Raw genomic sequence first — 26,086 nt, forward strand, 5'->3', positions numbered from 1 at the left:
GATGAGTGCCCATGTAACCGGTTCAGCTGTATTGGCATTTTATCTGGCTCGGGTTCAGAGAAATAACTGGAAATGAAAACAGCTGGATAAAAATCAGGCATCGGCAAATTTCTAAGATGAAATCTACTTTTATATAATCTATTATTAAACATATACTGTATTTCTATTTCTGCACAGTTCCCTGGCCTTGCCTTTTCTCTAATGACATTGATTAAAAGAGAATGCTCTATCCAGGGTCTGTTTTTGCTCATGCTTTGACAACACGATTGAAAGCTTCTCAGTCGATTGATTCAGATTTATTAAATCATAAATACCACACTGAAAATGCACAGATATATTTCTGTTCAGTTGGAAGGCTTGCAAGAACAAGGCTATTTTTATGAAGCATGTTAACTTGGGACACTGCCAGGATGGGAGAGGCTCTCACAGGGCTAGATTAAGCTAGTGCGGGGCCTGTAGCAAATGTTATAATGGGGTCCTAAATTAAAATACACATAAATATTAAAACATCTAGTAGTTTAAAAGAGAGAACAAGAGGGGCAAGTTAAGTTCAGAAGAGAGAGATGAACTCAAAACAATAAATCATTGCAAATGAAGCCTCGCGCATTTTATGAATGCACACAAACTTACACTGATGAAGCCGATTTCAAGGGGATTCAGTGGCCAGGCAAAGGGGAGAGGTGGCATGGTGAAGGACACAGAGTTTTCAGCCGAATATCTGGTCATGGGCAACAGAAACTCCAACAAAGGGGCTTGTCAGATGCCCTGGAAGTGGATGGCCATCAGTACCAACACCCATCCCTGTGGTAGTATGCCAACCCCCTGCTCGTTCCGAAATGTTGGCCTTGAATAAAAAGGGAGGCAGTTGCCTGAAAGACAGCATCAAGAACCCCAAGGTCAGCATCAATGCGGATTCCCCTGGTAAGTGAACGTTATGACCATGGTGTGGCATCAACACCAAGGATTATCTTTAGCTTGATGTCTTCGTTCGAAATACCGTGACCTGTTCTTAAAATTAGCAGCTGCTTTTTTTTAAATAAATGCACGTATTAACAAAGAAACCTTTACCAATGGATTTGAACTGCAGACCTTATGCCAATAAAGAAGATATGAATGGGTAGCCTTGATTCAGAATTCTGACCTGCAGCAAGATCCATCTTGGCAATTGGTTTGGAGGTGAAGAAATGGAAGTGTAATTAATCAGGGATCCATCAGGGAAATTGACAGAGGTGGGATTGCATGTTTAATATCACCAATTAAACTAAACAATTTAATTTTCATTCTCACTCAACACAAAGCTATTTGATTATAATGCAAGATTTCACTCGTTGTATTTTTTTTTATAACTAGTTTTAAGTTAAAATTTCAGAGCATTACAATAGACTTGTTGATTCTTTTGCTTGTGTGCCCTTCTCTTAAACGTTTATTATCCATTCTTTGATTGGGGGTGTTATAATCATCTAAAAACAGTGATATAGAAAGTGCAGAACTATACTAATAGATCAAGCATTTAACGCGGGGCCCTTGAAAATGAGGGGCCCATTACATATACTACTTTTGCTACTACATTGATCTGGCATTGGGCTCTCAGGAAATGGCGAGGCGACTACAGTTTGCATTGAAAGGCAATGACTTTACTTCCGTTCTTTGAACTTCCTACTGTCTCATATTAAGTTTTGCCATGAAGGCAAAGAAAGATTGTCCTGCTCCTCCAGTCTCTCTCTGCGCCCCCCCCCCCCCCACCCCTCCTCCCCGCCATCATGCCCTTGGAACACCCAAACTCAGCCTATTCGCTTTTAAATGTTCCCCATTTTTTCAGGCAGTGCAGTGTGGATCACAGTGATTCGTGAAATAAATAAAATCCTTAGCAGCCCTTTGCAATTCTCACACCAATTACTTTAAATCAGAGCGCCGGCCCAGGATGTGTCGTACTCGTCTTGGGGTCTCCTAAACTCTTCCTTGTTATAATGTTATCCAACATACTGGAGATTACAGGCGGGATTCAACCCCGTTCCCCCAATCCTCCACTTTCCCACCAAACTATTAGATTTTTAACATCTCTCCAATCGAATTGGATAGTTTGATGGGAAGGTGGAGGATCGCATATGCCACAAACCTTCATACCACTGCGGCCAGCTCCCTGAAACCACCTTGCATGTCAATCATGCAACGACACAATGCCAACTCTGACCCACACTCCACAATCACTGGCTTTACCCATGCAGTAAATGTGAAATGATAAACCAAGACCAGGCTACCCCTTAGGCTGAAGCTTAGGGGCTCGGGCCCTCTTACCCTCCAGGCCCCTAGGTTTCAGCCTATTCAGCCTAATAGTTAATCCGCCACTGGTGCCACACTTTGTGAGGCTATACTTTCCTTACACCATAAAACCACAAAATATAGGAGCAAAAATAGGCCATTTCGCCTGTCGAGGCCACCCTGCTATTCCATCATGGCCTGATACATTCTCCCACTCCCCTGCCTTCTCCTGGTAACCTTTAATACTCTGACTTCTCAGATAGTTGTCAAGTCAACTTTAAATACACCCAACAACATGGCCTCCACAGCTGCCATGGCAGGAAATACCATTGTTGCACATCTAATCACAGCCACCTCATCAACTACTTTATTCACCAAATCAAATGATCTTCAAACTCGCCTTATTATTCATCAGCAGGATTTTTCCACATTCTCCCTTGCACATCAACCATGATGTACAATGCCAAGGACAAGTTGCACATTTCCATCTCATCGTGCCAGTCTGCCAGTGCAGAAACCAGCACAAGCCCATTGCTTTGCATCTGGTTGTCAAAAACTAGGAAGACCAATGCCATTGCCAGATACCACCATAAATTTTGATTCCTTCCACTTTACCTTGCTTCACCAAATCATTCATAACTTGTAAATATTGAGTTCATCTTTAGTTTCCCAATAGCTTCCATTACAATAACTACCAAACTTGTCCTAACATTGCCTGTCTCTTCCAGTAAAGACTTTACATCGATACTGGCAAATGCTAACTGACTTCCCCCTTTATTTCCCTTAAAAACCACTTAAAAAAATATTTTTCTTGACCCAAAATTCCTTTCTAATTTCTCCCTTCACAGATCCTTTTCCATGGCTGTATTTGAAGTGCCCTGGGACATATGTAATTTCTAGATAAATATATACTCTTAGTTTTTAACATACAAACTAATATTTTGCATTGCTGATCTTTTATATTGAGCAAAATATACTAATTGGTGCTCAAGTTGGTTATGTAGCCAGGTTTGAAGTATCCAGAACTAAGTCAGGTACACCAATATCAGCTACAGTACAATTATATAGATCACAAGATAAAGGAACAAAAGCAGGCCACTAGGCCCATCGAGTCTGTTCTGTGACAGCTAAACTATGCTCACACCTAGTTTCAATTTTCAGCCTTTTCCCCATATCCCTTGATACCTCTACTAATGAGATACTTATCCATTTCCTGTTTAAATACTCCCAGTGATCCGGCCTCCAATGTTTTGTGTGGTAGTGAGTTCCACAGATCCACGACCCTCTAACTAAAGAAGTTCTTCCTCCTCTCTGTTTTAATTGGATAACTTCTAATTTTAAGACTATGGCCCCTTGTCCTCGATTCACCCATCAAAGAAAACAGTTATCCGCATTCACTGTCAAAACCTTTCAATATTCGAAATGTCTCTATGAGATTCCCCCCCCCAAGTTCTCCTTTACTCCAACAAATACAACCCAAGAGCTGCCAAACTCTCCTCATATGCTAGCCCTTGCATTCCAGGAATCATCCTAGTAAATCCCCTCTGCACTCTCTCCAACAGCATCACATCCTTTCTAAGATAGGAGGCCCAAAATTGTACACAGTACTCCAAATGGTGTCTCACCAGTGGCCCATAGAATCTCATTAGCACCACTCTACACCTATCTATAACTGAGCTTCTGTTCTAAATATCCTAAGGCAATACAAGGTCCCTTGCAGGGGAAGGAGAAATTGGAAAGAATGAAGATTCAAGTTGGGAAGATGGACAACCTGGCCACATTCTCTTTATGTAATTGGATCCACTCTGGGAGACAAATGTCACATCCCTCAACATTGAACTGGGATTGCATTGAAAATTCTTGTCCATCTTTAAACCAACTCATTAATCTAAAAAAAATGCACAGTAGCGCTAAACCTTATTCAAAATTGCATCATCTGCATTGAAATGTAAAACTTCCAAAACTAAGAGTCAAAGGCACTGCCTTGAGAAATTTATGCAATGCTAACTCAGAACATCTTCCCTTGATCCCATCCACCTTGTATAGAGCATCTCCCGCCTACTCACATTGGGAAAGAGTGTTACAAGTGTCAGAGCCAGAAACCACCAGGCTGAGAAACAGCTTTCTTTCCATGGGCAGTGAGACTACTGAACAACTGATAAACTGCTCAAACAAACCCTATGTGATTCAACTATTTATTTAACTAATATTTCTTTATTTTTATATTTGTATATACATAATGTGCACAAGTATCATTTGTCTATATGTGCGTTAAGTTTGTACATGTGTTTGCAATGTGTTGCACCATGGACCGGAAAACACTATTTCATCAGGTTGTACTTATATGATTGGATGATAAATTAATGAACTTTATGTGAGTTATAAATAGGACAACTAATAGGCCAACACAATTCCCATTTGATCTCCATGTTACCACAGCTTCTTGAGGACTCCAGAAGCATCAGAAGAATGGAAGCATCAAATACTAGGAACACAGCAGGATCAAATGGGATTTGAATTGGGTTTCAATCATGAACCCACAGATGGTAGCTTTGCACCACTGGTTCCTCAGCCAAGCACCTACGCCAAATAAAATTTGGTGAACACAAAAGAAAGCCAGTTAATGGTTCAAAGGATGTAATGAGACGGGATGCCCATTTGTCACTAAGACCATTGAAGTGAAGATCCACAAGTTGGGAGGTCATAGAAGTTGCCATTGGCATGGTTCAGCGTACAGAGGGTGAAACTGAAAACTGATGAAAACATAATAGGATAGAGACAGTAGTTCAGAAGCATAGGAGAAGCCTCAATAAAGCATTAGACTACTGTATTCAAAAGTAATACAACTAGGTCAAATGTTTTCTCAAACGATATACTTAGATTTAAAAAAATCTGTAAGATAGGTCCAGGCAGAACCTTCACAAAAGTCAAGACAGTACAGTTAAATAATCTATATATATTTATGCATGTCTGTTCTCCATGCAAATCAATATGGAGCACTCTAGAAATGTCCAAGGAGATTCTGTAGGGGTAACTTTTTATGCTGAATGTCATGACCACATTAAATTTAACCTTTAAGGTCATATGAAGGTCAATTAGTTCAATATGGGCCCAAAAAAGTGAAACAACATAAACAGAAGCTCTTCACAAGCCCGTAAAGTTAGACAAAGGAGAAAGCAAGAGGCAGCAGAAGAATATCAGTCTAGCCTCATTGTTGATGCTTCCAGACATGCAAGGAGCAGGCAGAAGGAAACAAAACGGCAGCCATGCGCCTGTCTCAGTGCTCAGGGCTCCAGACAAACAAGGAGCAGGCAGCAGAAAACAAAACAGCAGTGATACGCCTGTCTCAGTGCTCAGGCCTCCAGACAGGCAAGGTGCAGGTATGTAGTCAACAACTGAGTGTTTTATTTCCCAGGCAACGCCAGGTATCCTGCTAGCCTATAATAGTTTCAATGTTCTTATCATAACCCATGGAAGAATGCACATTTGAGAAGAAAATTAAGAGACTGTAATTTGAAAGGGATGGCACACAAACTTGGAAGTGAAGCTAAAACAGCTGAGAATTGTTGCCTGGGGTGCTCAAGAAAATTATAGCCTTGTAGCTCATTCTACAGATATCTATTATGGTAAATGTAAGTACACAAACTGTTTAAAGAAAATCAAAGACTTGCTCATTTAAAAAAAAATAAAATGTGAGGATTATGCCTATTTTCTTGGTATTTATTGGGCATTTAAAATCACAGTGAAGAATGAAATTAAACCAGTAATTATATTTTTTGCTAGTGTTTTTTTAAACTTACAAATTAGACACAGTTTTCAGGGAGTAATGTTGGTTTCATCATTTGTTGTGCTTAAGGGGAAAGCTTGAGACAAGAAACAAAAACTAAAAGAATGAAGTGACAAGTCTGAAAACTAAACAATAATCTTGACAAACCCTTACTATAATCCAATTTAACACATCCTATCCATGCAAATAGTCAACTGAACAAATTCAAAAGTTCTGAAGATTTTATCAATACCAGAAAATGGCAATGTAATACCAAAAAAATTTGTAGAGAAATGGTTGGTGTGGGGTGTGTTCAGGCTAATTTAATTAAAATGGCCCCTTCACTTTGGGTGGAAAGAGGGAGTGCAGTTGAAGTACATGTATTCTACAGAAATGCTATTCTATCCACAAAGGGAGATTGGAAGATTTCAGAATCTGATATGGTACATACTACTTCATAACTGGCAGGTGCCCGATATCGTGAAGCAACCACTCCAACACCTGTAATTGGATCCATGGATAAATCTTGCAAAGCTTCAGACAGATCCCATATTTCAGGCATCATTGAGCGACTCTGGAGAGGGGGGAGGGGAGGGGGCAGGGTAGAAAAGAGGAAAGAAAAGTAAAATTATACATTCTTTAATAAATATGAACTACCCAAAACAAATTCATGTGCACAGGTACCAACCACTAATCATAAATTATCAGTACCCAATTCTTTGGTTTCAGTGAAAATTTTGAATCAGCTACGCAACAACTTAACCACAGAAATCTGCAAAATAGTACCCGTGATTCAAAAGATTAAGGTTTCCCTGAATGTCTCATTGGGGAAACAGTGAATACAGTTACACCGATCTAAGCTTCATGTCACAAGTTCATTAGCTAGAGCATTGGGTCATCGCAAAATAAAAGGCCTCGTAAGGCATCACAAGGTCTTCATTCTTGCACATTAGCAATAAATCATGCAGTTGCTCCAAAATATTTCTAATGTAATCCTTTTCTATATGTAAAAAATTAATTTGTTTTTAACTATTGGTAAAAAAGAGAAGAAATTCAAGTACTGTATTATAATTCACTTAAAAATCTAAATTGATCCAAAAGTGTACAAAATGATAACTTCAAATGACACAGGAAGAGTAAAAGATAAAACCTAGCTAAAGTTCTGCAATCATGCACATTTATATTGTTTTGGTGTGGCCAAGTCTCTGCAGCTCAGTCAAAATAGGCCCTTGCATTTTCCCAAGATTCACCGTAAAAACAGATATCACTTAGCAAAAAGACCCATCAGAGTATGACATTTTGCCATATTATTTGCTTTTCAGTTTTAATAAAAAGGAATCAATATAGTCAAAGCACATTTGCCTGAAGTCAATAAAAATGAAAGAAAGCAAAAAAAGTACGACTTTTCCATTAATAGAAAGCAGAGAAGCATAGTAATGTAAGTCACCACTTATACACAAAAGATGTGTCAATAATAGAAAATCTAATATAATTCCTTTCAAACATATATGTTTTATACAACAATATTTTGAAAGTGAATTAATAATTAAAATCATTTTAATTGCAGTTTGGTAATAAGAGCCACAGAATTGACTTCGTATCAGCTTAGACATAATAAAATGGTTAATGTATTATCAGTACCAAAACATCATTCTTTGTTGACTTTCTGTTTGTCCCAAAGATCAAGTCTTCTAGCATTCGCAACAACTGCAAGGTTATCCTAGCTTAAAAAGATTTTAAAATATTTAATTTCATGAAGTGATTATAGGCCAATGAGCCTGACATCAGTAGTAGGTAAATTATTGGAAGGAGTTCTGAGAAATTGGATATATGGGTATTTGGACAGCCATGGGCTGATTAAGGGCAGACAGCACAGCTTTCTGCATGATAGGTTGTGTTTCACGAACCTTAGAGAGTTTTGAGGAAGTTACTAAGAAGGTAAGGCCCACTAGGTTAGTTCAGAAGGTTAAGACACGAGGTGAACTGGATTCGAAATTGGCTGTGTGGGAGAAAACAGAGAGTGGGTAGTGGATGGTTGTTTCTCAGACTGGAGGCCAGTGACTAGTGGTATGCCTCAGGGATTTGTGTTGGGACCATTGTTATTTGTTGTCTATATCAATGATCTGGATGATAATCCAGTAAATTGGATCAGCAAGCTTGCAGATGACACTAAGATAGGAGGTGTTGTGGACAGCGAGGAAGGCTTTCAAAGCTTGCAGAGGGATCTGGACCAACTGGGAGAATGGACCAGTAACTGGCAGATGGAGTTTAAATGCAGGCAAGTGTGACGTGTTGCATTTTGGAGGAGCAAACCAAGGTTGGATATATACAGTAAATGGTAGGGCACTAGGATTGCCTGGGAGCAAAGAGATCTTGGAATCCAGATTCATTGTTCCCTGAAGGTGGCATCGCAGGTGGACAGGGTTGTAAAGAAAGCTTTTGGCATCTTAGCCTTCATAAATCAAAGTATTGAGTATAGGAGTTGGAGTATTATGTTGAAGTTATTTAAGACATTGGTGAGGCCAAATTTGGAATATTGTGTGCAGTTCTGGTCACCTGATTGCAGGAAGATTATCAGTAAGATTGAAAGAGTGCAGAGACTGGTCTTCAGGAGTTGAGTTACAGGGAAAGATTAAACAAGTTAGGACTTTATTCCTTGGAGCGAAGAAGAATGAGAGAGATTTGATAGAGGTTTACAAGATTATGAGAGGTATAGTCAAGTCGTGTTTATTTGTCGTTTATACCATAAACCTTGTAGTATACAGCGAAAGTGAGATAGCGTTTCTCCAGACCATGGAACTGGGTTATTTACATGGATAAATTACCTTATAAACAATTTTTAAATAACATATCACTCATTAAATATCATTTTGCATATGCTAGCCCTGCGTCCCTAGAGTTCAGAACCCTCAGTTTGGTGGTGAGGGTACGTCTTCCCGGATGACAGGAGGGAGAACAGATTGTGGGAGGGGTGTGTGGTGACCTTCACGATATGTATGGCTTTCCGCAAACAATGGCTGTTATAAATATCCATAATGGCAGGGAGAGAGACCCCAATAACCCCCTCAACAGTCTTTACTGCGTTCTGAGATGATACAGTTCCCAAACCTGTTACATAGGATCTCTCATGTAGTGAGGGTGGAGGGTGGAAGCTGTACTTTCTTCAACCTCTGCAGGAAGTAAAGGTGTTGTTGGGCCTTCTTGGCAATAGATCTGGTGTTGGTGGACATGGAGAGATCCTCTGCCAGGTGCATGCTAAGGAATTTGGTGCTCTTGACTACCTCGTGAGTGGAGTCATCGATGGTAAGTGGAGAGTAGTCCCCCCCAGGCTCAAATTAAAACATTCTTCTACCCAAATGTGTGCTCTACATTAGCCACTCTGAACTTTTATGTTAACTATGCCCCCTTTAGGACTCTGCACAATGTTTATGGGCCCCCTTCCCTATGAACCAATCAAGTTTAGTTGATTTCTTCCATACTTCTCTCCTACCGACCATACATAAAACAAAAATATTTAAATGATTTCAGTCTGTGGCCCCTCCCCCATAAATGTGCTGTGTCTTTTCCTTTCCCCCTCCCCCCCAACCCTTATTGAGAATGGCTGCTCTCCTCCCAACTCTTATTGAGAATGACTGCACTCCTCCCAACTCTTATTGAGAAGGGGTGCTCTCCTCCCAACCCTTATTGAGAATCGCTGCTCTACATGATGGCACTCTATTTATATTTTGTCTCTGAGCATTCATTTGGAACTAAGTTTAGTACTTCTGGATTTCCACTTCATCTCCAGTTTCTTCCTCCATTTGTACAATGTTGTAAACTGGGGCTGGACATTTGCATTTCACATCTGGACCAAGATTGCTCGGCACTGGGCAAGATAACGTGCAATTTGGATTGTGAATTGCTTTGCATTAAGGTCAAAATAAAACAGAGAGCAAAAGATATAATTGGAATTGCTTGGTTCAAATCAGTACAATTTTCATTTTGTACTTTAAAAGGATGGTATACTGCCTCCAAAATTTTTGTTTTATATAAAGAAAGAGGAATCGTGCATGAAAAATGACAAAAATGCTCAAGGAAAATTACTTGGTCTTAGTTTGTCTCAGTACATGGTCTTTGGTTTTATACAAGAACCACTTTGATCTCCTCCAACTGCAAGGGAAGTGGTTTTTGACACAGTGTCAAATCTTTGTCAAAATCTGGTCAGAGATGAGAAAAGCTTCCAACTTTTTCAAGAGTAATTCTATAACTGTAGTGGAGAATGCAAGATTCCTCGGTTTAAGCTAGCGGTAGCTACTAAGGGAAGTAAAATAAGGAGATTACACACTAGGTACTTTCAGGGGGCCATGTTTAGGCAATATGCGGCTGTTTTGAGGCCACCTGAATATGCAGGAGGCGCTCTTGAGGAGAGCTACATAACTCTCCTCCGAGAGGGATAATCAGCTCAGCTCAATGGCTCCCCCAGCCACCTGAATGCAGCAGGCTGAAAGGGGATGTTAAAGGGTCAGGCTGTTGATCACAGCTGACACTGGGCAGGAGCCGCAGTGTGCTCAGAGCCGCATCCTGTGCAGTTGTGTCCTTCATGTGGCCAGCGTTGCGCATTAAACGCTGCCATCTGAATGGCAATTTAAAGGGCCGCTTCTGTTTCTTCAGGCACATTCTTAGTGTAGAATGCACCTGAAAAAGCCTACTGTAAATCCCTTACACTTCCAACAGTTTATTTTTGAAAAGCCTGCACTGCACCTAATAAGGTGTAGGCAGTGACTTTACAAATCAGCCGAGTGAGCAGCCCGTCTGAGCACGGGAGATGTGCCTAGTGGCGCCATCTTGACGCTGCTGCAGCCGTAACAATGCAGAGCTAGTTCACCTGCATCTCGATGTGTACCGCCAAACAACTCCCCCCCCCCCCCCCCAGAATCAGCTCTAGCATCCTGTGACCCCTGAGCGCAGTGGGGCCAGACATTTGGGAGGTCATCCCCACTGCTTGGGTTGCACTGACACAACCAGCTGACTGAGGTCGAGATGTGTGGGCTTCAGCCGGTCAGTTGTGAACAGTTCCTTTCTACCCCCAATGTCCAATGTGTAGGTTTTGCCCATGCTGTGTAGGACTTTGTATGGGCCCTCATAGGGTCATTGGAGGGAAGCGGAATGAGGTCCACAGCAGACAAAAACAAAGACTGCGGTTAATAAATGCTGAGGAATGGACGCAGACCAGCGCAAGTGGTGTGAGGGTGGAGGATTGTGAAGGAGACTAACCTGTCCAGTAGTTTCTGCAATGCTGCTCTCCCCTCGGCATCCAAATCTTGGGACAGTGGGAAGAATTCACCTGGCAGAATTAATAGGGCACCAATTCCATGGAGGAGGCCTGCAGGTCCTCTTTGGGTGCCGTTTGGATGCCCAGGAGGACCCAGGGGAGCTCATCCACCCAGTTGGGACTGGTTAAACAGGCCATGAGAGCTGACTTCAGGAGGCAGTGGAAGCGTTTGACGAGGCCATTGGATTGTGGGTGGTAGGCGATGGTGTGGGGCAGCTTAATGCCCAAGACAATTGCTAGCTGTGTCCACAATGCCTATGTAAACTGGGCCCCACTATTGGTGGTAATATGAGCTGGTATCCCAAACCTCGCAATCCAATGCGTGAGACAGGTAGTGGGTCCACAATGTCAAGTATAAGCTCAAACTGAGTCAACTGGTTCATGGTGGACTCGCTTTTGCATTTTGTGTGCCATAGAACGTCTACTCTGACCTTGACCTTACGCGAGTCTGAGAAATCTTTGTCCGCCAACAGCAGCTGTATGTCATCTGTTCCAGGAAAGCCTGTTCAAACATGAGACACAGCTTGTGGCCCTCTGCTAGTGCGAGCATTTCATCCATAAGGGCAGATGGTGCTCTGTCTCCTAAGCCATCTAGGTATATAAGCCTGGAAGCACTGTCGTCTGGACAGGCCAAAAGTACTCAGGAGGAGTTTATTGAGGCTGGGTATTTACCTTCCTCTGGAGGGTCGTGTATCAGGTTGTCATCCCTGGGTGTGGTCTCTTGGTCAAGGGAGCTGACAACATGGTAAAACATTGTCATCTGCTGGATGTGAAATTGCGCTTCCGCTTGCCCGAACCAAGTGTGTGGGCAAAACATCCAGAAAGTTGGCAATTTCATAGCCACTGGATTGACTGCTGCAGCATCCAGGGTTTAAAGTCCAGAATCGTCTGGGCTCGTCGGGGTCACCAATGTAGCGGTTGCTACTAAGGGAAGTGAAATAAGGAGACTACACACTAAGTTGCTTGCACTTCCAACAGTTTATTTTTGAAAAGCCCATGCTGCGTCTTATAAGGCTGCCAGCAAGTCCTGCCCATGCGCGGGCGGTGACGACACAATGCAGCCGAGTGAACGCGCGAGGCCAATTTGAGGATGGGGGAAGATGCACCTAGCGGCGCCATTTTGACACGGCTGATCCACTGCCTCAGCTGTAACAGTGTGGAGCCGTTTCGGCTATGTCCTGATGTGTGCCGCTACAATGGCTTCTATTTGTTACAATTACAAAGATACAAATAAACAATACAGATTGAACTGAGCAATTCCAATCCTATCACTTCACTTCATCTGTAACATGAAGTAGCTCACCTTAGTTTGTGCCAAGCTAACTTGGCACAGATGAGGTACAAGTGAAGAGCCTACATCCAGTCCCAATATCTCGGATGATATCACAATACCAAAGTTACACGTGAGTACAAATAGAGGAAGTCATTCTGCTTAACAGTGACTGCTGACATCCCTTTCACATTGGCAACTCACTAAATTGAATGTGAATGACCCATTTTGAAATATTGGTAGGGCTGTTCACACTGAAGCAAAAAAACCTGGTTCCATGCACCCTTTCACATTGCCTACACCGCATTGCTGAGCAAAGGGGGACCCAACTTCTAGCAGTGACGTATTACGTTCTCGCAGGCAGTGCTCTATACACCTCACTCTCGAGTAGTTCGCACATGTCACATGTGCGGGAGTGACCGGCGGTGGTGGGTGGATCACAGGGATTCCCCCGGCCCCGCTTGGGTGGGGTCAGTTCTTGGAATTCTCCGGTCCCCGTGAGGTGAGGAGTCTCGGGGATTCTCCGGGCCCCACGTGGGGGAGGAGGACGTCAGGGATTCTCCCAGCCCCACCGGGGAGGGGGGTGGGAGGTTGGGGTTCAAGGTTCCAGGATGCAGAGAAACTTAGCAGGAAATTTCTGGTCAGGGGTGGCTGAATTGTTGAAACCGCAGTCACCATGGTCGCAGAAGGTAAAGTTAAAGATGGCAACAATAGTGCACTGGCATCTGGCTGGGTTGGTGCCGGGGGTGTAATCAGCCAGCAGAATGTCCTGAATGCAGGAACCTCTGAGGATGTGGCTTTAGGCCAGGAAGGGGCTAACGGCACTGCTGTTGGAACTCTCGGCCTGCCATAGGCATAGATCGATCAGTCTCCCTCTCCAATCCCCACCTTCTCACCCCGACCCCCAGCTCTGCATGCCATATCTCCAGCAGGAGAGGCAAAATTTCAGTGCTTGCCATAGGCACCATTTTCCCTAGATACGCCACTGCTCACACTTCACCCCAGCCCCTCACTCTCCAGGTGTGTGGAGCAGAAGGGTAAAAAAATATTGGCACACATATGCCCCCACACGCACCCCCATATATGCAACCTCCCCATATACATAACCTCCCCATATACGCAACCTCCCCCCACAAGCACCTTCACATATGCAACAACCCCCCCCCCCCAAACACATACACCCTTACCCCACAAACACCCAACAGCAGGAGGATAATGAAGCAGATAAAATCAATAAAGAAAATAACAAACAATAAAGATGATGAATCTCAAATTTAGTTGGGCGCATTCTTGCTGCAAGCAAAAATAGATTTTTGAAGTATACTTTAATTCAGTTGTTTAATTAGTGTACATATTTTCCCACATTCTTTTATACTTGTATTTTATTACCGCTCCTATTTTCCAATGCTCCTTTATAAATTGTGCGCATATCTTCCTATGTTCTTTTATTCATGTGTGTTTTATTCCCACTACAATTTTCTGATACTGGAGAAGGTTTATATAGGACAGCACAACATCATGGGCTGAAGAGCTCATACTGTGCTGAACATAATGCTTAATTATGTTTTAATTTAGGCACGATTAATTTTGTTTAAATACAAGATCATAATACATTGATCAGGATTGCAAATTCACCAAATTGAATACTAGCTTATTTTTAAATCAGTCATGTTATTTGTAAGAATATCTTTTGTTTTCTTTACGTTCCTGCGTGCATGCAAGAACAGCACTTCACTTCAATCTTCCAAAACCCAGCACACCGGGACAGTTGTTCACACTGGAGCCAATTCAAAATGAACCAGTAATGATACTATCTCCCTAGGCAGTTAATTCCCAGGTCCATTTGGACCCCACCCCCCTGAGCATTCACATTGGCAGGTGAACTGGTAAATTATTGGTTAATTCCAACTTTCAAGTGCTAGTGTGAAAGACTGAATCCAAAGTGTCCATGAAACACATTTTCCACAACTCTGACAATTACAGCTTAGACTTAACACTAAGAAAGTATGTTTTAGTATGGAGATGAGGAAGGAAGTCACAAACTCAAATATCATGAACAGGATTGAAATAACAAACAGTTCACACACATTTTGGAAAATATTTTAAGTAGTATTCACACTTTCCTTTAAACATTCTCATTCTGATCAGCAAATTATTAGAAATATGGTAACTTGTTTGGTTCTATCTACCTAAAAGTTAACTCAATCAACACAACAATGCAGTTAGATAGAGGGTTTGACAGGAGAAGTCGACTGGCCATTTCTACCCATGGATGCTATCTGACAAGCTGAGCTCCTCCAGATTCTGCTCAAGATTCCAGCATCCACAACTTTTGTTTCTCGAAAAGAATATGACTTCACTGCGTGACAAGATTCTCTCACTGCATCAAAAACTTCATACTAAAGAGATAATCCACACATCAAGAAATATCTTTTCAAGTACTCAAACAAGTAGCTAATTATTTAACAAAAAAAACTTTCATTTGGACAATTTCTGAATATTACAAAGACAGTTGTTGAAAATTTACATATCAATATCAAGCAGATAATAATTCCATAATGTTTGAATGATACCATTAGAGGCAACTTTCAAAACGTCACCTAGTTCATGACTGCTTGCAAGCATGTTGAGACCAGAATTGCTCCAAGTTATCCTTTGATGTAGAAGGATGCTTTATGAAACGCATCCCCTAAACCTCCCACTGAATTTTAAACAGGAAAAATGAAACACCCTTAACAACCAATAAACTGTAATTACCTAACAATAATAACTGCCCATTTTATCAGATTGTATTCCACCACAGCAGATTGTAGTCGCCATGAACAACATATTTTTATCTCTCACAATATCTGTAGTTAGGAGAGCAACTATCAGCTGTAAAACAGATTCTTGAGATATGTGATAAAGAATGGTGCCATTATTTCATGAAGTATTTAGTCTTGGCAATTTAACATTAGGCCCAGTGTAAGTCCTTTCTATGGCACAAGATAAAACTTAATGAACAAAGAGATATTCAAAATCATGTTGATACCCTGATCACATCCTTCTGATTATACAAGTGTTTCAGTTTAAAATAAGGAACTCTCATTTTGGTACAACACAGTCAAGACTGAGAAGTTAGATCTAATTTTAAAACAAGAGGCAGTTTTTGGCTTTCTTGTGTTTATAACAATATTTAATTTTCTTCTTTCTTTTTTTTCTTTGGTTTGGCTTCATGGACAAAGATTTATGGAGGGGTATGTCCACGTCTGCTGCAGGCTCGTTGGTGACTGACAAGTCCGATGCGGGACAAGCAGGCACGGTTGCAGCGGTTGCAAGGGAAAATTGGTGGGTTGGGGTTGGGTGTTTCCTCCTTTGTCTTTTGTCAGTGAGGTGGGCTTTGCAGTCTTCTTCAAAGGAGGTTGCTGCCCGCCGAAATGTGAGGCCCCAAGATGCACGGTTGGAGGCGAGATCAGCCCACTGGTGGTGGTCAAGGTGGCAGGCACCAAAAGATTTCTTTAAGCAGTCCTTGTACCTCTTCTTTGGTGCACCTCTGTCTCAGTGGCCAGTGGAGAGCTCGCCATAGAACACGATCTTGGGAAGGCGATGGTTCTCCATTCTGGAGACGTGACCCACCCAGCGCAGTAGGGTTAATAATGTTAAAATGGCTCAAAAAATACAACATTTGTCTGAATTGTCCATTTTTAATTCATCTGAATCTTCAATCTTCCAAAACAATCATATTAACTATTACCTACTTATTGGACAATTAATTCCACAAACGTATCACTTCATAAAAACTGTGTCAGAGTGACAGTGGAATCAACTTGTTACGACGGTAAACTCTTTTTTGAATTGAATATCACAGAGACATCAATCATATAAAAGCTAATCTCGCAATATAGGGTTACTTCTATACAACATTACACAGTCTAGCAATTTATAACGAAAAGCTGTCAAAGTACACAAAGTTCATTACGACGCAGTTACTAAGCTGAAGTTTAAAAGGATGAAAGGGGAGGGGGATTCTGATTGAAGTATACCAAATATTGAAAGGGTTAGATAGCATGAACATGGAGAATATAGTTCCAATTGTGGGAGAGTCTTGGACCAGAGGGCACAGTCTCAAAATAAAAGGTCATCCATTTAGAACAAAGATGAGAAATTTCTTCAGCCACAGGACGGTAAAAATCTGTGGAATTAATTCCTATTGTCAGCTGTGGAGGCCAAATCATTTGAGTATTTTTAAAGCAAAGGATGGTAAGTTCTTGATTTAAGGGTGTCAAAGGTTATGGGGAGAAGGCAGGAGAATGGGGTTAAGAGGAAAAAAATATCAGCCATAATGATTTGAATAGCAGAGCAGACTCAAAGGGGTGAATGGCCTAATTCTGGTCATTCTGGTCTTAAAAGTACATTCTCCTTGTTTAATCAATCAGGTCACAAGAACAATCTCAGCAAGAGTTTTCCTCAAATTATAGATGATACATCTCTTTTTTTTTTAATTTCATATTACGTACTTTTTTTTTCTTTCATCCTAACTTCAACAGACATTTTTCAATTTAATCTGGTAAAATTTTCTTTGAGGGCAATCACTAATCTTCCGTTTCTTCACTAATAGAAAATATGCAGCACACACAAATTCAAGCCAAAAAAAAAACACCAATACTTGTGCAAATGTAAGAAAAAGCTGCTGAAAGTAGTAGCAACCCATTAGAGAAATCAAAAACTAATTAAGAGGTAAAAGAAATGTTAGGTTAGGGCTTTGAGGTTTGCCCATGGTCTTCTGAACTCCAATCAGGAGGGTTGGAAAACATTAAAGTTTCAAGGGGATACGCAAAAGTTGACAGCAATTGACAAGCTGTGATTTAGCTGAACTTACAGCATGACATCAACACGAGAACATGTACAGAATAGGATTCAAGGCAGAAGGTACACCACTGATGATCATCAAACACATACTACTTTAATTTTTTTTCCATTCTTTCTTTTTTTTTATTTTTTTTTAATTTTTTTTTCACTCTATAAATCACATTGATCAAGATACATACATTTTTCTTTTCAAATACATACAGTGTCGTTTTCTCCCCCCCTCCCTCTTCCCATTCCACCCTCCCTACCTCCCCTCCCATTAATTTAAAGTTCAGAATCTAAGGTACATTAAATCCGTCAAAACAATGTTGTCACTCAATAAAAATAAACAAGAAGTTCCACTGAGTCAATTCTTTTCATTTCCTTTTCCTTCTGTCATTTTAGGTGGTAGATGTCCCCGGTAGGTTTTCTCTATTGTGTTTCATGTATGGCTCCCATATTTGTACAAATATTGTAATATTATTTCTTAAATTATATGTTATTTTTTCTAGTGGAATACATTTATTCATTTCTATATACCATTGTTGTATTCTCAAGTTATCTTCTAATTTCCAGGCTGACATAATACTTTTTTTTGCTACAGCTAGGGCTATCCTAACAAATCTTTTTTGTGCACCATCCAAATCAAGTCCAAATTCTTTGTTTTTTATGTTACTTAGGAGGAAGATCTCTGGGTTTTTTGGTATATTGCTTTTTGTGATTTTATTTAATATCTGGTTTAGATCTTCCTAAAATTTTTTCACTTTCTCACATGTCCAAATTACATGAATTGTTTTTCCCATTTCCTTTTTACAGCGAAAACATCTGTCAGATACTGTTGGGTCCCATTTATTTAACTTTTGAGATGTAATGTATAGCCTGTGTATCCAGATATATTGCATCATACGTAACCTCGTGTTTATTGTATTTCTCATAGTTCCAGAGCATAACTTCTCCCATGCTTCTTTCTTTATCTTTATGTTTAAATCTTGTTCCCATTTTTGTTTAGTTTTACCATTTGTTTCCTCATTCTCCTTTTCTTGTAGTTTAATATACATATTTGTTATAAATTTTTTTGATTATCATTGTGTCTGTAATCACATATTCAAAATTACTTCCCTCTGGTAACCTCAGACTGCTTCCCAATTTGTCCTTCAAGTAGGATTTCAGTTGGTAGTCTGCCAACACTGTATCTTGAGTTATATTATATTTATCCTTCATTTGTTCAAAGGATAATAATTTATTTCCTGAAAAGCAATTTTCTATTCTTTTGATCCCTTTTTTCTCCCATTCTCTAAAGGAAAGGTTATCTATTGTAACAGGGATTATCTGATTTTGCGTCAGTATTAGTTTTGGTAAGTGGTAATTTGTTTTATTCCTTTCTACATGAATCTTCTTCCAAATATTAAGCAGATGATATAATACTGGAGAATTCCTACGTTGTACCAATTTTTTATCCCATTTATATATGTTCAGGTATTTTCTCCCCTATTTTATCTAGTTCTAATCTAGTCCAATCTGGCTTTTCCCTTGTTTGATAAAAATCTGATAGGTATCTTAATTGTGCGGCTCTATAATAATATTTAAAGTTTGGCAGTTGTAAGCCTCCTTGTTTATACCATTCTGTTAATTTATCTAGTGCTATCCTCGGTTTATCCCCTTTCCATAAAAAATTCCTTATTAATTTCTTTAACTCCTTGAAGAATTTCTCCATCAAGTGTATTGGCAATGCCTGAAATAGGTATTGTATCCTTGGTAAAATGTTCATTTTAATACAGTTTATCCTTCCTATTAGTGTTAGTGGTAAGTCTTTCCAATGCTCTAAGTCGTCCTGTAATTTTTTCATTAGTGGATAATAATTGAGTTTATATAGATGGCCGAGGTTTTTATTTATTTGTATACCTAGGTATCGTATTGCTTGCATTTGCCATCTGAATGGTGATTCTTTCTTAAATTTTGAGAAATCTGCATTATTCATCGGCATTGCTTCACTTTTATTTGCGTTAATCTTGTAACCTGACACTTCTCCATATTCCTTCAATTTCTTATCTTATGTAATTCTTTTATTGATATTTCTGGCTCTGTTAAGTATACTATAACGTCATCTGCAAATAAACTGATTTTATATTCCTTTTATTTTATTTTCTGTTCTTATCAATTCTGCTAGTGGTTCTATAGCTAACGCGAACAATAAGGGTGATAGTGGGCATCCCTGCCTTGTTGATCTGCTTAAGTTAAATTGCTTTGATATATATCCATTTACTGTCACTTTTGCCAATGGCTTTAATCCAATTAATATACTTCTCTGGTAAACTGAATTTTTGTAATACTTTGAATAAATAATTCCATTCTACTCTGTCAAAGGCCTTCTCTGTGTCTAAAGCAACTGCTACTGTTGGAGCTTTATTCCCTTCTACTGCATGAATTAAGTTAATAAATTTACAAATATTGTCTGTTGTTCGTATTTTTTTAATAAATCCAGTTTGGTCTAGATTTACTATTTTTGGTACATAGTCGGCTAATCTGTTTGCTAATAGTTTAGCTATTATCTTATAATCTGTGTTAAGTAAAGATATTGGTCTATATGACGCTGGTGCGAGTGGATCTTTCCCTGTCTTTGGTATTACTGTAATTACTGCTGTTTTGCATGAATCTGGTAAGCTTTGTGTTTTATCAATCTGGTTGATTACTTCCAGGAGGGGAGGAATTAATAAATCTTTAAATATTTTATAGAATTCTATTGGGAATCCATTCTCTCCTGATGTTTTATTATTTGGTAGTTTTTTTTATTATCTCTTGTATTTCTACTATTTCAAATGGTTCTGTTAATTTATTTTGTTCCTCTATTTGTAATTTTGGTAGTTCAATTTTAGTTAAAAATTCATCTATTTTGTCTTCTTTCCCTTCGTTTTCAGTTTGGTATAATTGTTCGTAGAATTCTCTGAAGTTTTCATTAATCTCCGTTGGATTATATGTGATTTGTTTGTCTTTTTTCCTTGATGCCAATACATGCTACTTTAATTTGATGGTAAACCATCTGGCACAGCTCAACAGCAGCATTTGTGGGTAGACTTTATTTTTGCCTAAAGCAGGAACTTTAGATCTGCATTAGAGATGCATTGTTTGAAGTTTTTTAAAAAAAAAACTATTTTCAATCAAATTAACTATCTATATAGCTGATACTGAAGACAAGCTTTAACCACATCACACTCAATGAAAAGAGAAACACAATAACTTCAGATGCTGGATTCTTCGTGAACGAGAAAAGCTGGAGTCAAAGTTGATCAAGTCCCTCAACCCAAAGGGTTGACTGAACATTTTACCCATGGATGTTGCCTGACCCAACAAGTCCCTACAGCTTCTCTTTGTTCACACCCCTTAAAATGCTTATTTTAACTTGTGGTACCATTTAAAATCACAATTGATAACTTTCTGAATTGCAAAATATATTTATAGATCATAAAAGCAACAAAAAACATTTCCAATTTCTAAAAATGCTCATTTCGTAAACACACCAAAATACATTTTGGAAAAAAAAATTCCCTTCATAAAACTATCAACTATTTCAAGTTATAAAAATAACTACATTCTGACAAGACGCTTGCATACATTTTTCATATGAATTATAAATTTTGATAGCTATAATCTTATTGAATGACAGAGCAGGTTCAAAGAGCCAGAAAACCTATTCCTGCTCCTATTTCTCATGTTCTTATTAAATATTTTTCTAGAGTATGTGTAAGCGTTAAAAAAAACTATAATAGCTCATTTCTGTGCACTCCATTCATTAAATGAGACCATGCAAGAAATAATTGTTCAGAATACAATATGAACAACAGATATATCTAACTTCCCAAGCAGGTAAACTATATGATTAAGATGACAGATGTACTGTCTGCTGCAACACCAATGCACAACAGAGCTCCAACTAATGCAATGTATGAAAAATCTTAGAATTTGAGTTTCGGTTTTTAATAAGCTGAGTGATTTCACAGAAAAAGATTACTGTAAAGTTTAGGACCACCTGCCGGAAAAAGTTGCACTCACAAGAATTGCGTGACTTTCTAAAGCCAAGTCACAGCTCCAAAATAAGTCAGCACTTCTATAATCAAAGTAAACAAAAAGTGCTGGAGAAACTCCCCAGGTCAAACGGTGTTCTTTATGTCTTCTTTTCTTTGGCTTGGCTTCGCGGACGAAGATTTATGGAGGGGTATGTCCATGTCTGCTGCAGGCTCGTTGGTGACTGACAAGTCCGATGCGGGACAGGCAGGCACGGTTGCAGCGGTTGCAAGGGAAAATTGGTTGGTTGGGGTTGGGTGTTGGGTTTTTCCTCCTTTGTCTTTTGTCAGTGAGGTGGGCTCTGCGGTCTTCTTCAAAGGAGGTTGCTGCCCGCCGAACTGTGAGGCGCCAAGATGCACGGTTGGAGGCGATATCATCCCACTGGCGGTGGTCAATGTGACAGGCACCAAGAGATTTCTTTAAGCAGTCCTTGTACCTCTTCTTTGGTGCACCTCTGTCTCGGTGGCCAGTGGAGAGCTCGCCATAGAACATGATCTTGGGAAGGCGATGGTCCTCCATTCTGGAGACGTGACCCACCCAGTGCAGTTGGGTCTTCAGCAGTGTGGATTCGATGCTTGCGGACTCTGCCAGCTCGAGTACTTCGATGTTGGTGATGAAGTCATTCCAATGAATGTTGAGGATGGAGCGGAGACAGCGCTGATGGAAGCGTTCTAGGAGCCGTAGGTGATGCCGGTAGAGGACCCATGATTCGGAGCCGAACAGGAGTGTGGGTATGACAACGGCTCTGCACACGCTGATCTTTGTGTGTTTCTTCAGGTGGTTGTTTTTCCAGACTATTTTGTGTAGTCTTCCAAAGGCGCTATTTGCCTTGGCGAGTCTGTTGTCTATCTCTTTGTCGATCCTTGCATCAGATGAAATGGTGCAGCCGAGGTAGGTAAACTGGTTGACCGTTTTGAGTTCAGTGTGCCCGATGGAGATGTGGGGGGGGGCTGGTGGTCATGGTGGGGAGCTGGCTGATGTAGCCTTTATGTAGCAAAGGTAAAAATACATAAGCGACGCTTCAGGATAGAGGCCTTCATTAAGGTATAGAATAATGTGGAGAAGGGAGGGGGCAACAGCAGCAATCAGGAGGAGGAGGGATGACTGGGTAAGTGGAGGGGGAAGGAAAGGAGGGAGAACTGGAAAAACTGGAAAGGGCGTGGGAAAAAAAATTGAGCAGGTTAGCAGAAACCAGAGAAGACGATGTTAATGCCACCTGCCTGGAGAGTGTTCAGATGGAAAATAAGGTGTGTTTCTCCAATCTGCGGGTAGTCTGGGTGGCATAGAGCATGAGGCTATGGACAGCCTGAGCATGGGAGTGCAAGTCAATTGAAATGGTTGGCTACTGAGTAGAGGTGCTCAGCAAAGCAATCTCACAATTTGTGGCCAGTCTCTCTTTGTAAAGAAAGCCACAAAGGGAGCACCGGATGCAATAAATAAGTCCTGTGGATATACAAGTGAAGAGCTGCCACACATTAAAAGCCTGTTTTGGGCTCCAGAGCATGGTGAGGGAGAAGATATGGGTGCAAGCGTTGCACCTCCTGCGACCATAGATGAAGGTTTGGGGCGGGGGAAAGGTGTGATAGGTGGGGAAGGATGAGTGCACGTAGGAAGCACAGAGGGAGCGGTCCCTGAGGTGTCTGGTGGTGGGATCCTGTAGTTAGTGCTGGAAATTCTGGAAGATAATGTGTTGGATGTGGAGGTGATGGGGTGGCAGGTGAGGATGAGAGGGATTTTATGTTTGTTGCGTCTAGGGGCAGATAGGGCCAGGGCAGATGAGCGGGAAATGGAGTAGATGTTGGTGAGGGCTGGTTTCTGCTAATCTGCTCACTTTTTTCCCCTCCTCCTTTCCAGTTCTCCTCCTTCCCTTTCCTCTCCACTCACTCAGCCATCCCTCCTCCACCTATCGCTGCTGTTCCCTCCCTCCTCTCTCCATCTATCATCTCCTGCCTTTGCCCTTCCTTCCCCCCCCCCAACTCTTTTGTTCTGACACCTGTCAACATTTTTCCACACCTTGATGAAGGGCTCAAGCCCAAAACGTCAGTTATTTATTTTTACCTTTGCTACATAAAGGACACTGACCAGAGTTTCTCCAGCATCTTTTGCTTTTACTTCAACCACGGTATCTACAGATTTTTGTGATTTACTTCTATAATCAAAAGCCACTTTGCATCTTAGAGTTTACAAATCTGACACTTTGCAACAGAGCTGTAAAGCCATCAAATTATATATTTTCCATGTAGACTGAATGGGCTTTAATATAAAGAAGGTATCCTGAAGAAGCTAATTTTTTTTAAAACATTTATGAACTAGAGATGGTCATATTTATTTTACACCTGATGGATGTGAATTAATATCTTAATTTTGTTGTTATGGAACAATTCATGATCAGCCAAATTATCATATGAAGGTTGAGAAGACCATCAACAACATGATGGGTGACTCTCAACTACCCTTTGAAACAACCCAAGACATGCAGTTCAAGGGGAAGTTGGGAGAATATGAAATCCTGGTATTGTCAATGATGCCCAGATCCTGTAATACCTGTTGCCCCATTAAAGTAGCCTGACAAAAAAAAACTTTAAGGAAGTACATGCAGATGTGCCTTGAACAATCTAGTCCAGCTTCAGATTAAAGTCCAGGAGGGTGAAAGGTTAAAGAACAAAAAAAAATAACTGCTGGAAAAACTCATCAGCTCAAGCAGCATATGTGGATGCAAAAGGATGATCAACATTTCAGGCTGAGACCCTGCATCAGGACAGAATGTAGAGGGAAGAAAGTAGCTAGTGTGTAGAAGTGAACCATCTTCCCTCTACACAAAGATTACAGAATCTTGACTCAAACCAACAGCCATCCCTTTGCCTCCATAGATATTGCTTGACCCGCTGAGTTCTTTCAGCTGTTTATTTTTTGCTCCAGATTCCAATATCAGGTGCCTCTTGCATCTTTGAGGAAAGAGAATTTGAGTGGGATTACCAGTAATTAGGACAATGGCCTTGGTTTCCCAAAGTTTAAATGCATGAAGCTGCAGCGGAATCAGGACCATATCCTGAACAAGCAAGCTAAAAATGAGGGTACAAAGCAGGTGACAGGGAAATAACATTAGAGATGCCAAGTTCTTGAAGAACCTGCCATATATCTTCAAAAGAAATTATCAGAGTTAGTCAGGGCAGAATGTATGTGAAGAATTTCGTCCGCGAAGCCAAGCCAAAGAAGAAGAAAGAAAAAAAGTGAACCGGTGTGGACTCGAAAGGCCAATATGGCCTGTTTCCGCTACGTAAATGGTTATATGGTTAATGAGAAGAAGAGATACAAGTAAGAGTCCAAGGTAACAGAATGGGATGGGAGGAAACATTGTTGGATCTTCCCAAGCTAATATTAGATTGGCAAATGACACCAACTGCAGGGAACCTACAAAGAATATCCAAGGCAAGATGAAGACTGAAACTGTGATATAAAACTACTTGTGATCCTGATATTCTCCAAACTCAACTTTAATCCTGTTTTCTCCCTGAAATTTGAACTGGCATTTCGATTAAAATCTTTTGATTTGCTTCTGTCTGTTCCTCACTGAGATTGTTGGGTAATAATTTCAGCGAGTCAGATTGGCCAAAGTAAAATTCTGAGACAAGGGGCTGTCATTGCCAAATTAAACTATCTCCCATCATGAGGCTGTCAATTATTGCCCAAAATTACTATTTAGCTAGTAATTGATAACCACCTGATTTGATCAGAATAACATTAACTGCACTAAACTAGGTTCATTAAACATATTTGTAAATGTGCAATGTTCTTGGGCAGTATCCATGTAAACACCCAACACTATAATTATAGAATTTGTCCTTTCAAATCAGAGCTACTCGTGGAATCAGCACTTTGTCCTATTTAATTCAGGTCTGTCACTACTAGTGGCAGGGAGGGCAATAACGACTTGATTCATTCAGAGCTATGCTAGCAGAATTTAAAGCATGAGACTTTTTAAAAAATTTGTTATTATAGAATCACCAATTTTGGCACTTAATGCCCATCCATAATTGTTATGGAACTGAGGAGACATTTAAGAATCATCTGCATTAATAGATCTGGAGTAATGAAGTCCAGACCAGTTAAGTTCAGCACAATTCTTTCCCTGAAGGACATTTCTGAACCAGTTGGTATTTTACCAATCATTTTTGTGTTTCTCATTCGTGAAACTAGCCTTTTCTATTATGGGAATCAATGCAGCATAAATAAACATACATGAAACACTCAGCAGGTCAGGTGGTAGTAATTCAGCTACCGAAACTAAGTATTTCTCTTTGGAGTTTCTGCAGCACAGAATATGCTTGACGGCAAACATATCAAACAACAAACATATCAATTAACTTGACGGAACCAGGCTCTGAAACAGTAGAAAGCTCAATTAAGCAGTTCCCAACCAATTTTTGATCAGATCGTTGCTCTGAAAGTTCTTGCAACTTCAGTTTTCAGCGCTGACAAGCTATTACACTGGACATTTCAACCAATCTAACCTTTTCAATGTCACTGGGGTTTCAGCAAAATAAGTTCATCATATGACAGATCAAAACACAATGTCCAGTCTTCTGATCAAAGA

General features: G+C 40.3%; 1 protein-coding gene across 7 annotated transcripts in view; it reads right to left on the minus strand.

The window, feature by feature from the left end:
- The window catches only part of mvb12ba (multivesicular body subunit 12Ba), a 287,792-nt gene that overhangs the window by 223,490 nt on the left and 38,216 nt on the right, over window positions 1-26,086 (minus strand). For all 7 annotated transcript variants that reach the window (XM_069888146.1, XM_069888144.1, XM_069888159.1 and 4 more), the window contains one exon: window positions 6,477-6,599. In XM_069888146.1, the coding sequence (XP_069744247.1) occupies window positions 6,477-6,599 (123 nt within the window). The remainder of the gene's footprint in view (window positions 1-6,476; window positions 6,600-26,086) is intronic.

This window comes from Narcine bancroftii, chromosome 1 (genome assembly GCF_036971445.1).
Source record: "Narcine bancroftii isolate sNarBan1 chromosome 1, sNarBan1.hap1, whole genome shotgun sequence".
Taxonomy (NCBI): Eukaryota; Metazoa; Chordata; class Chondrichthyes; order Torpediniformes; family Narcinidae; genus Narcine; species Narcine bancroftii.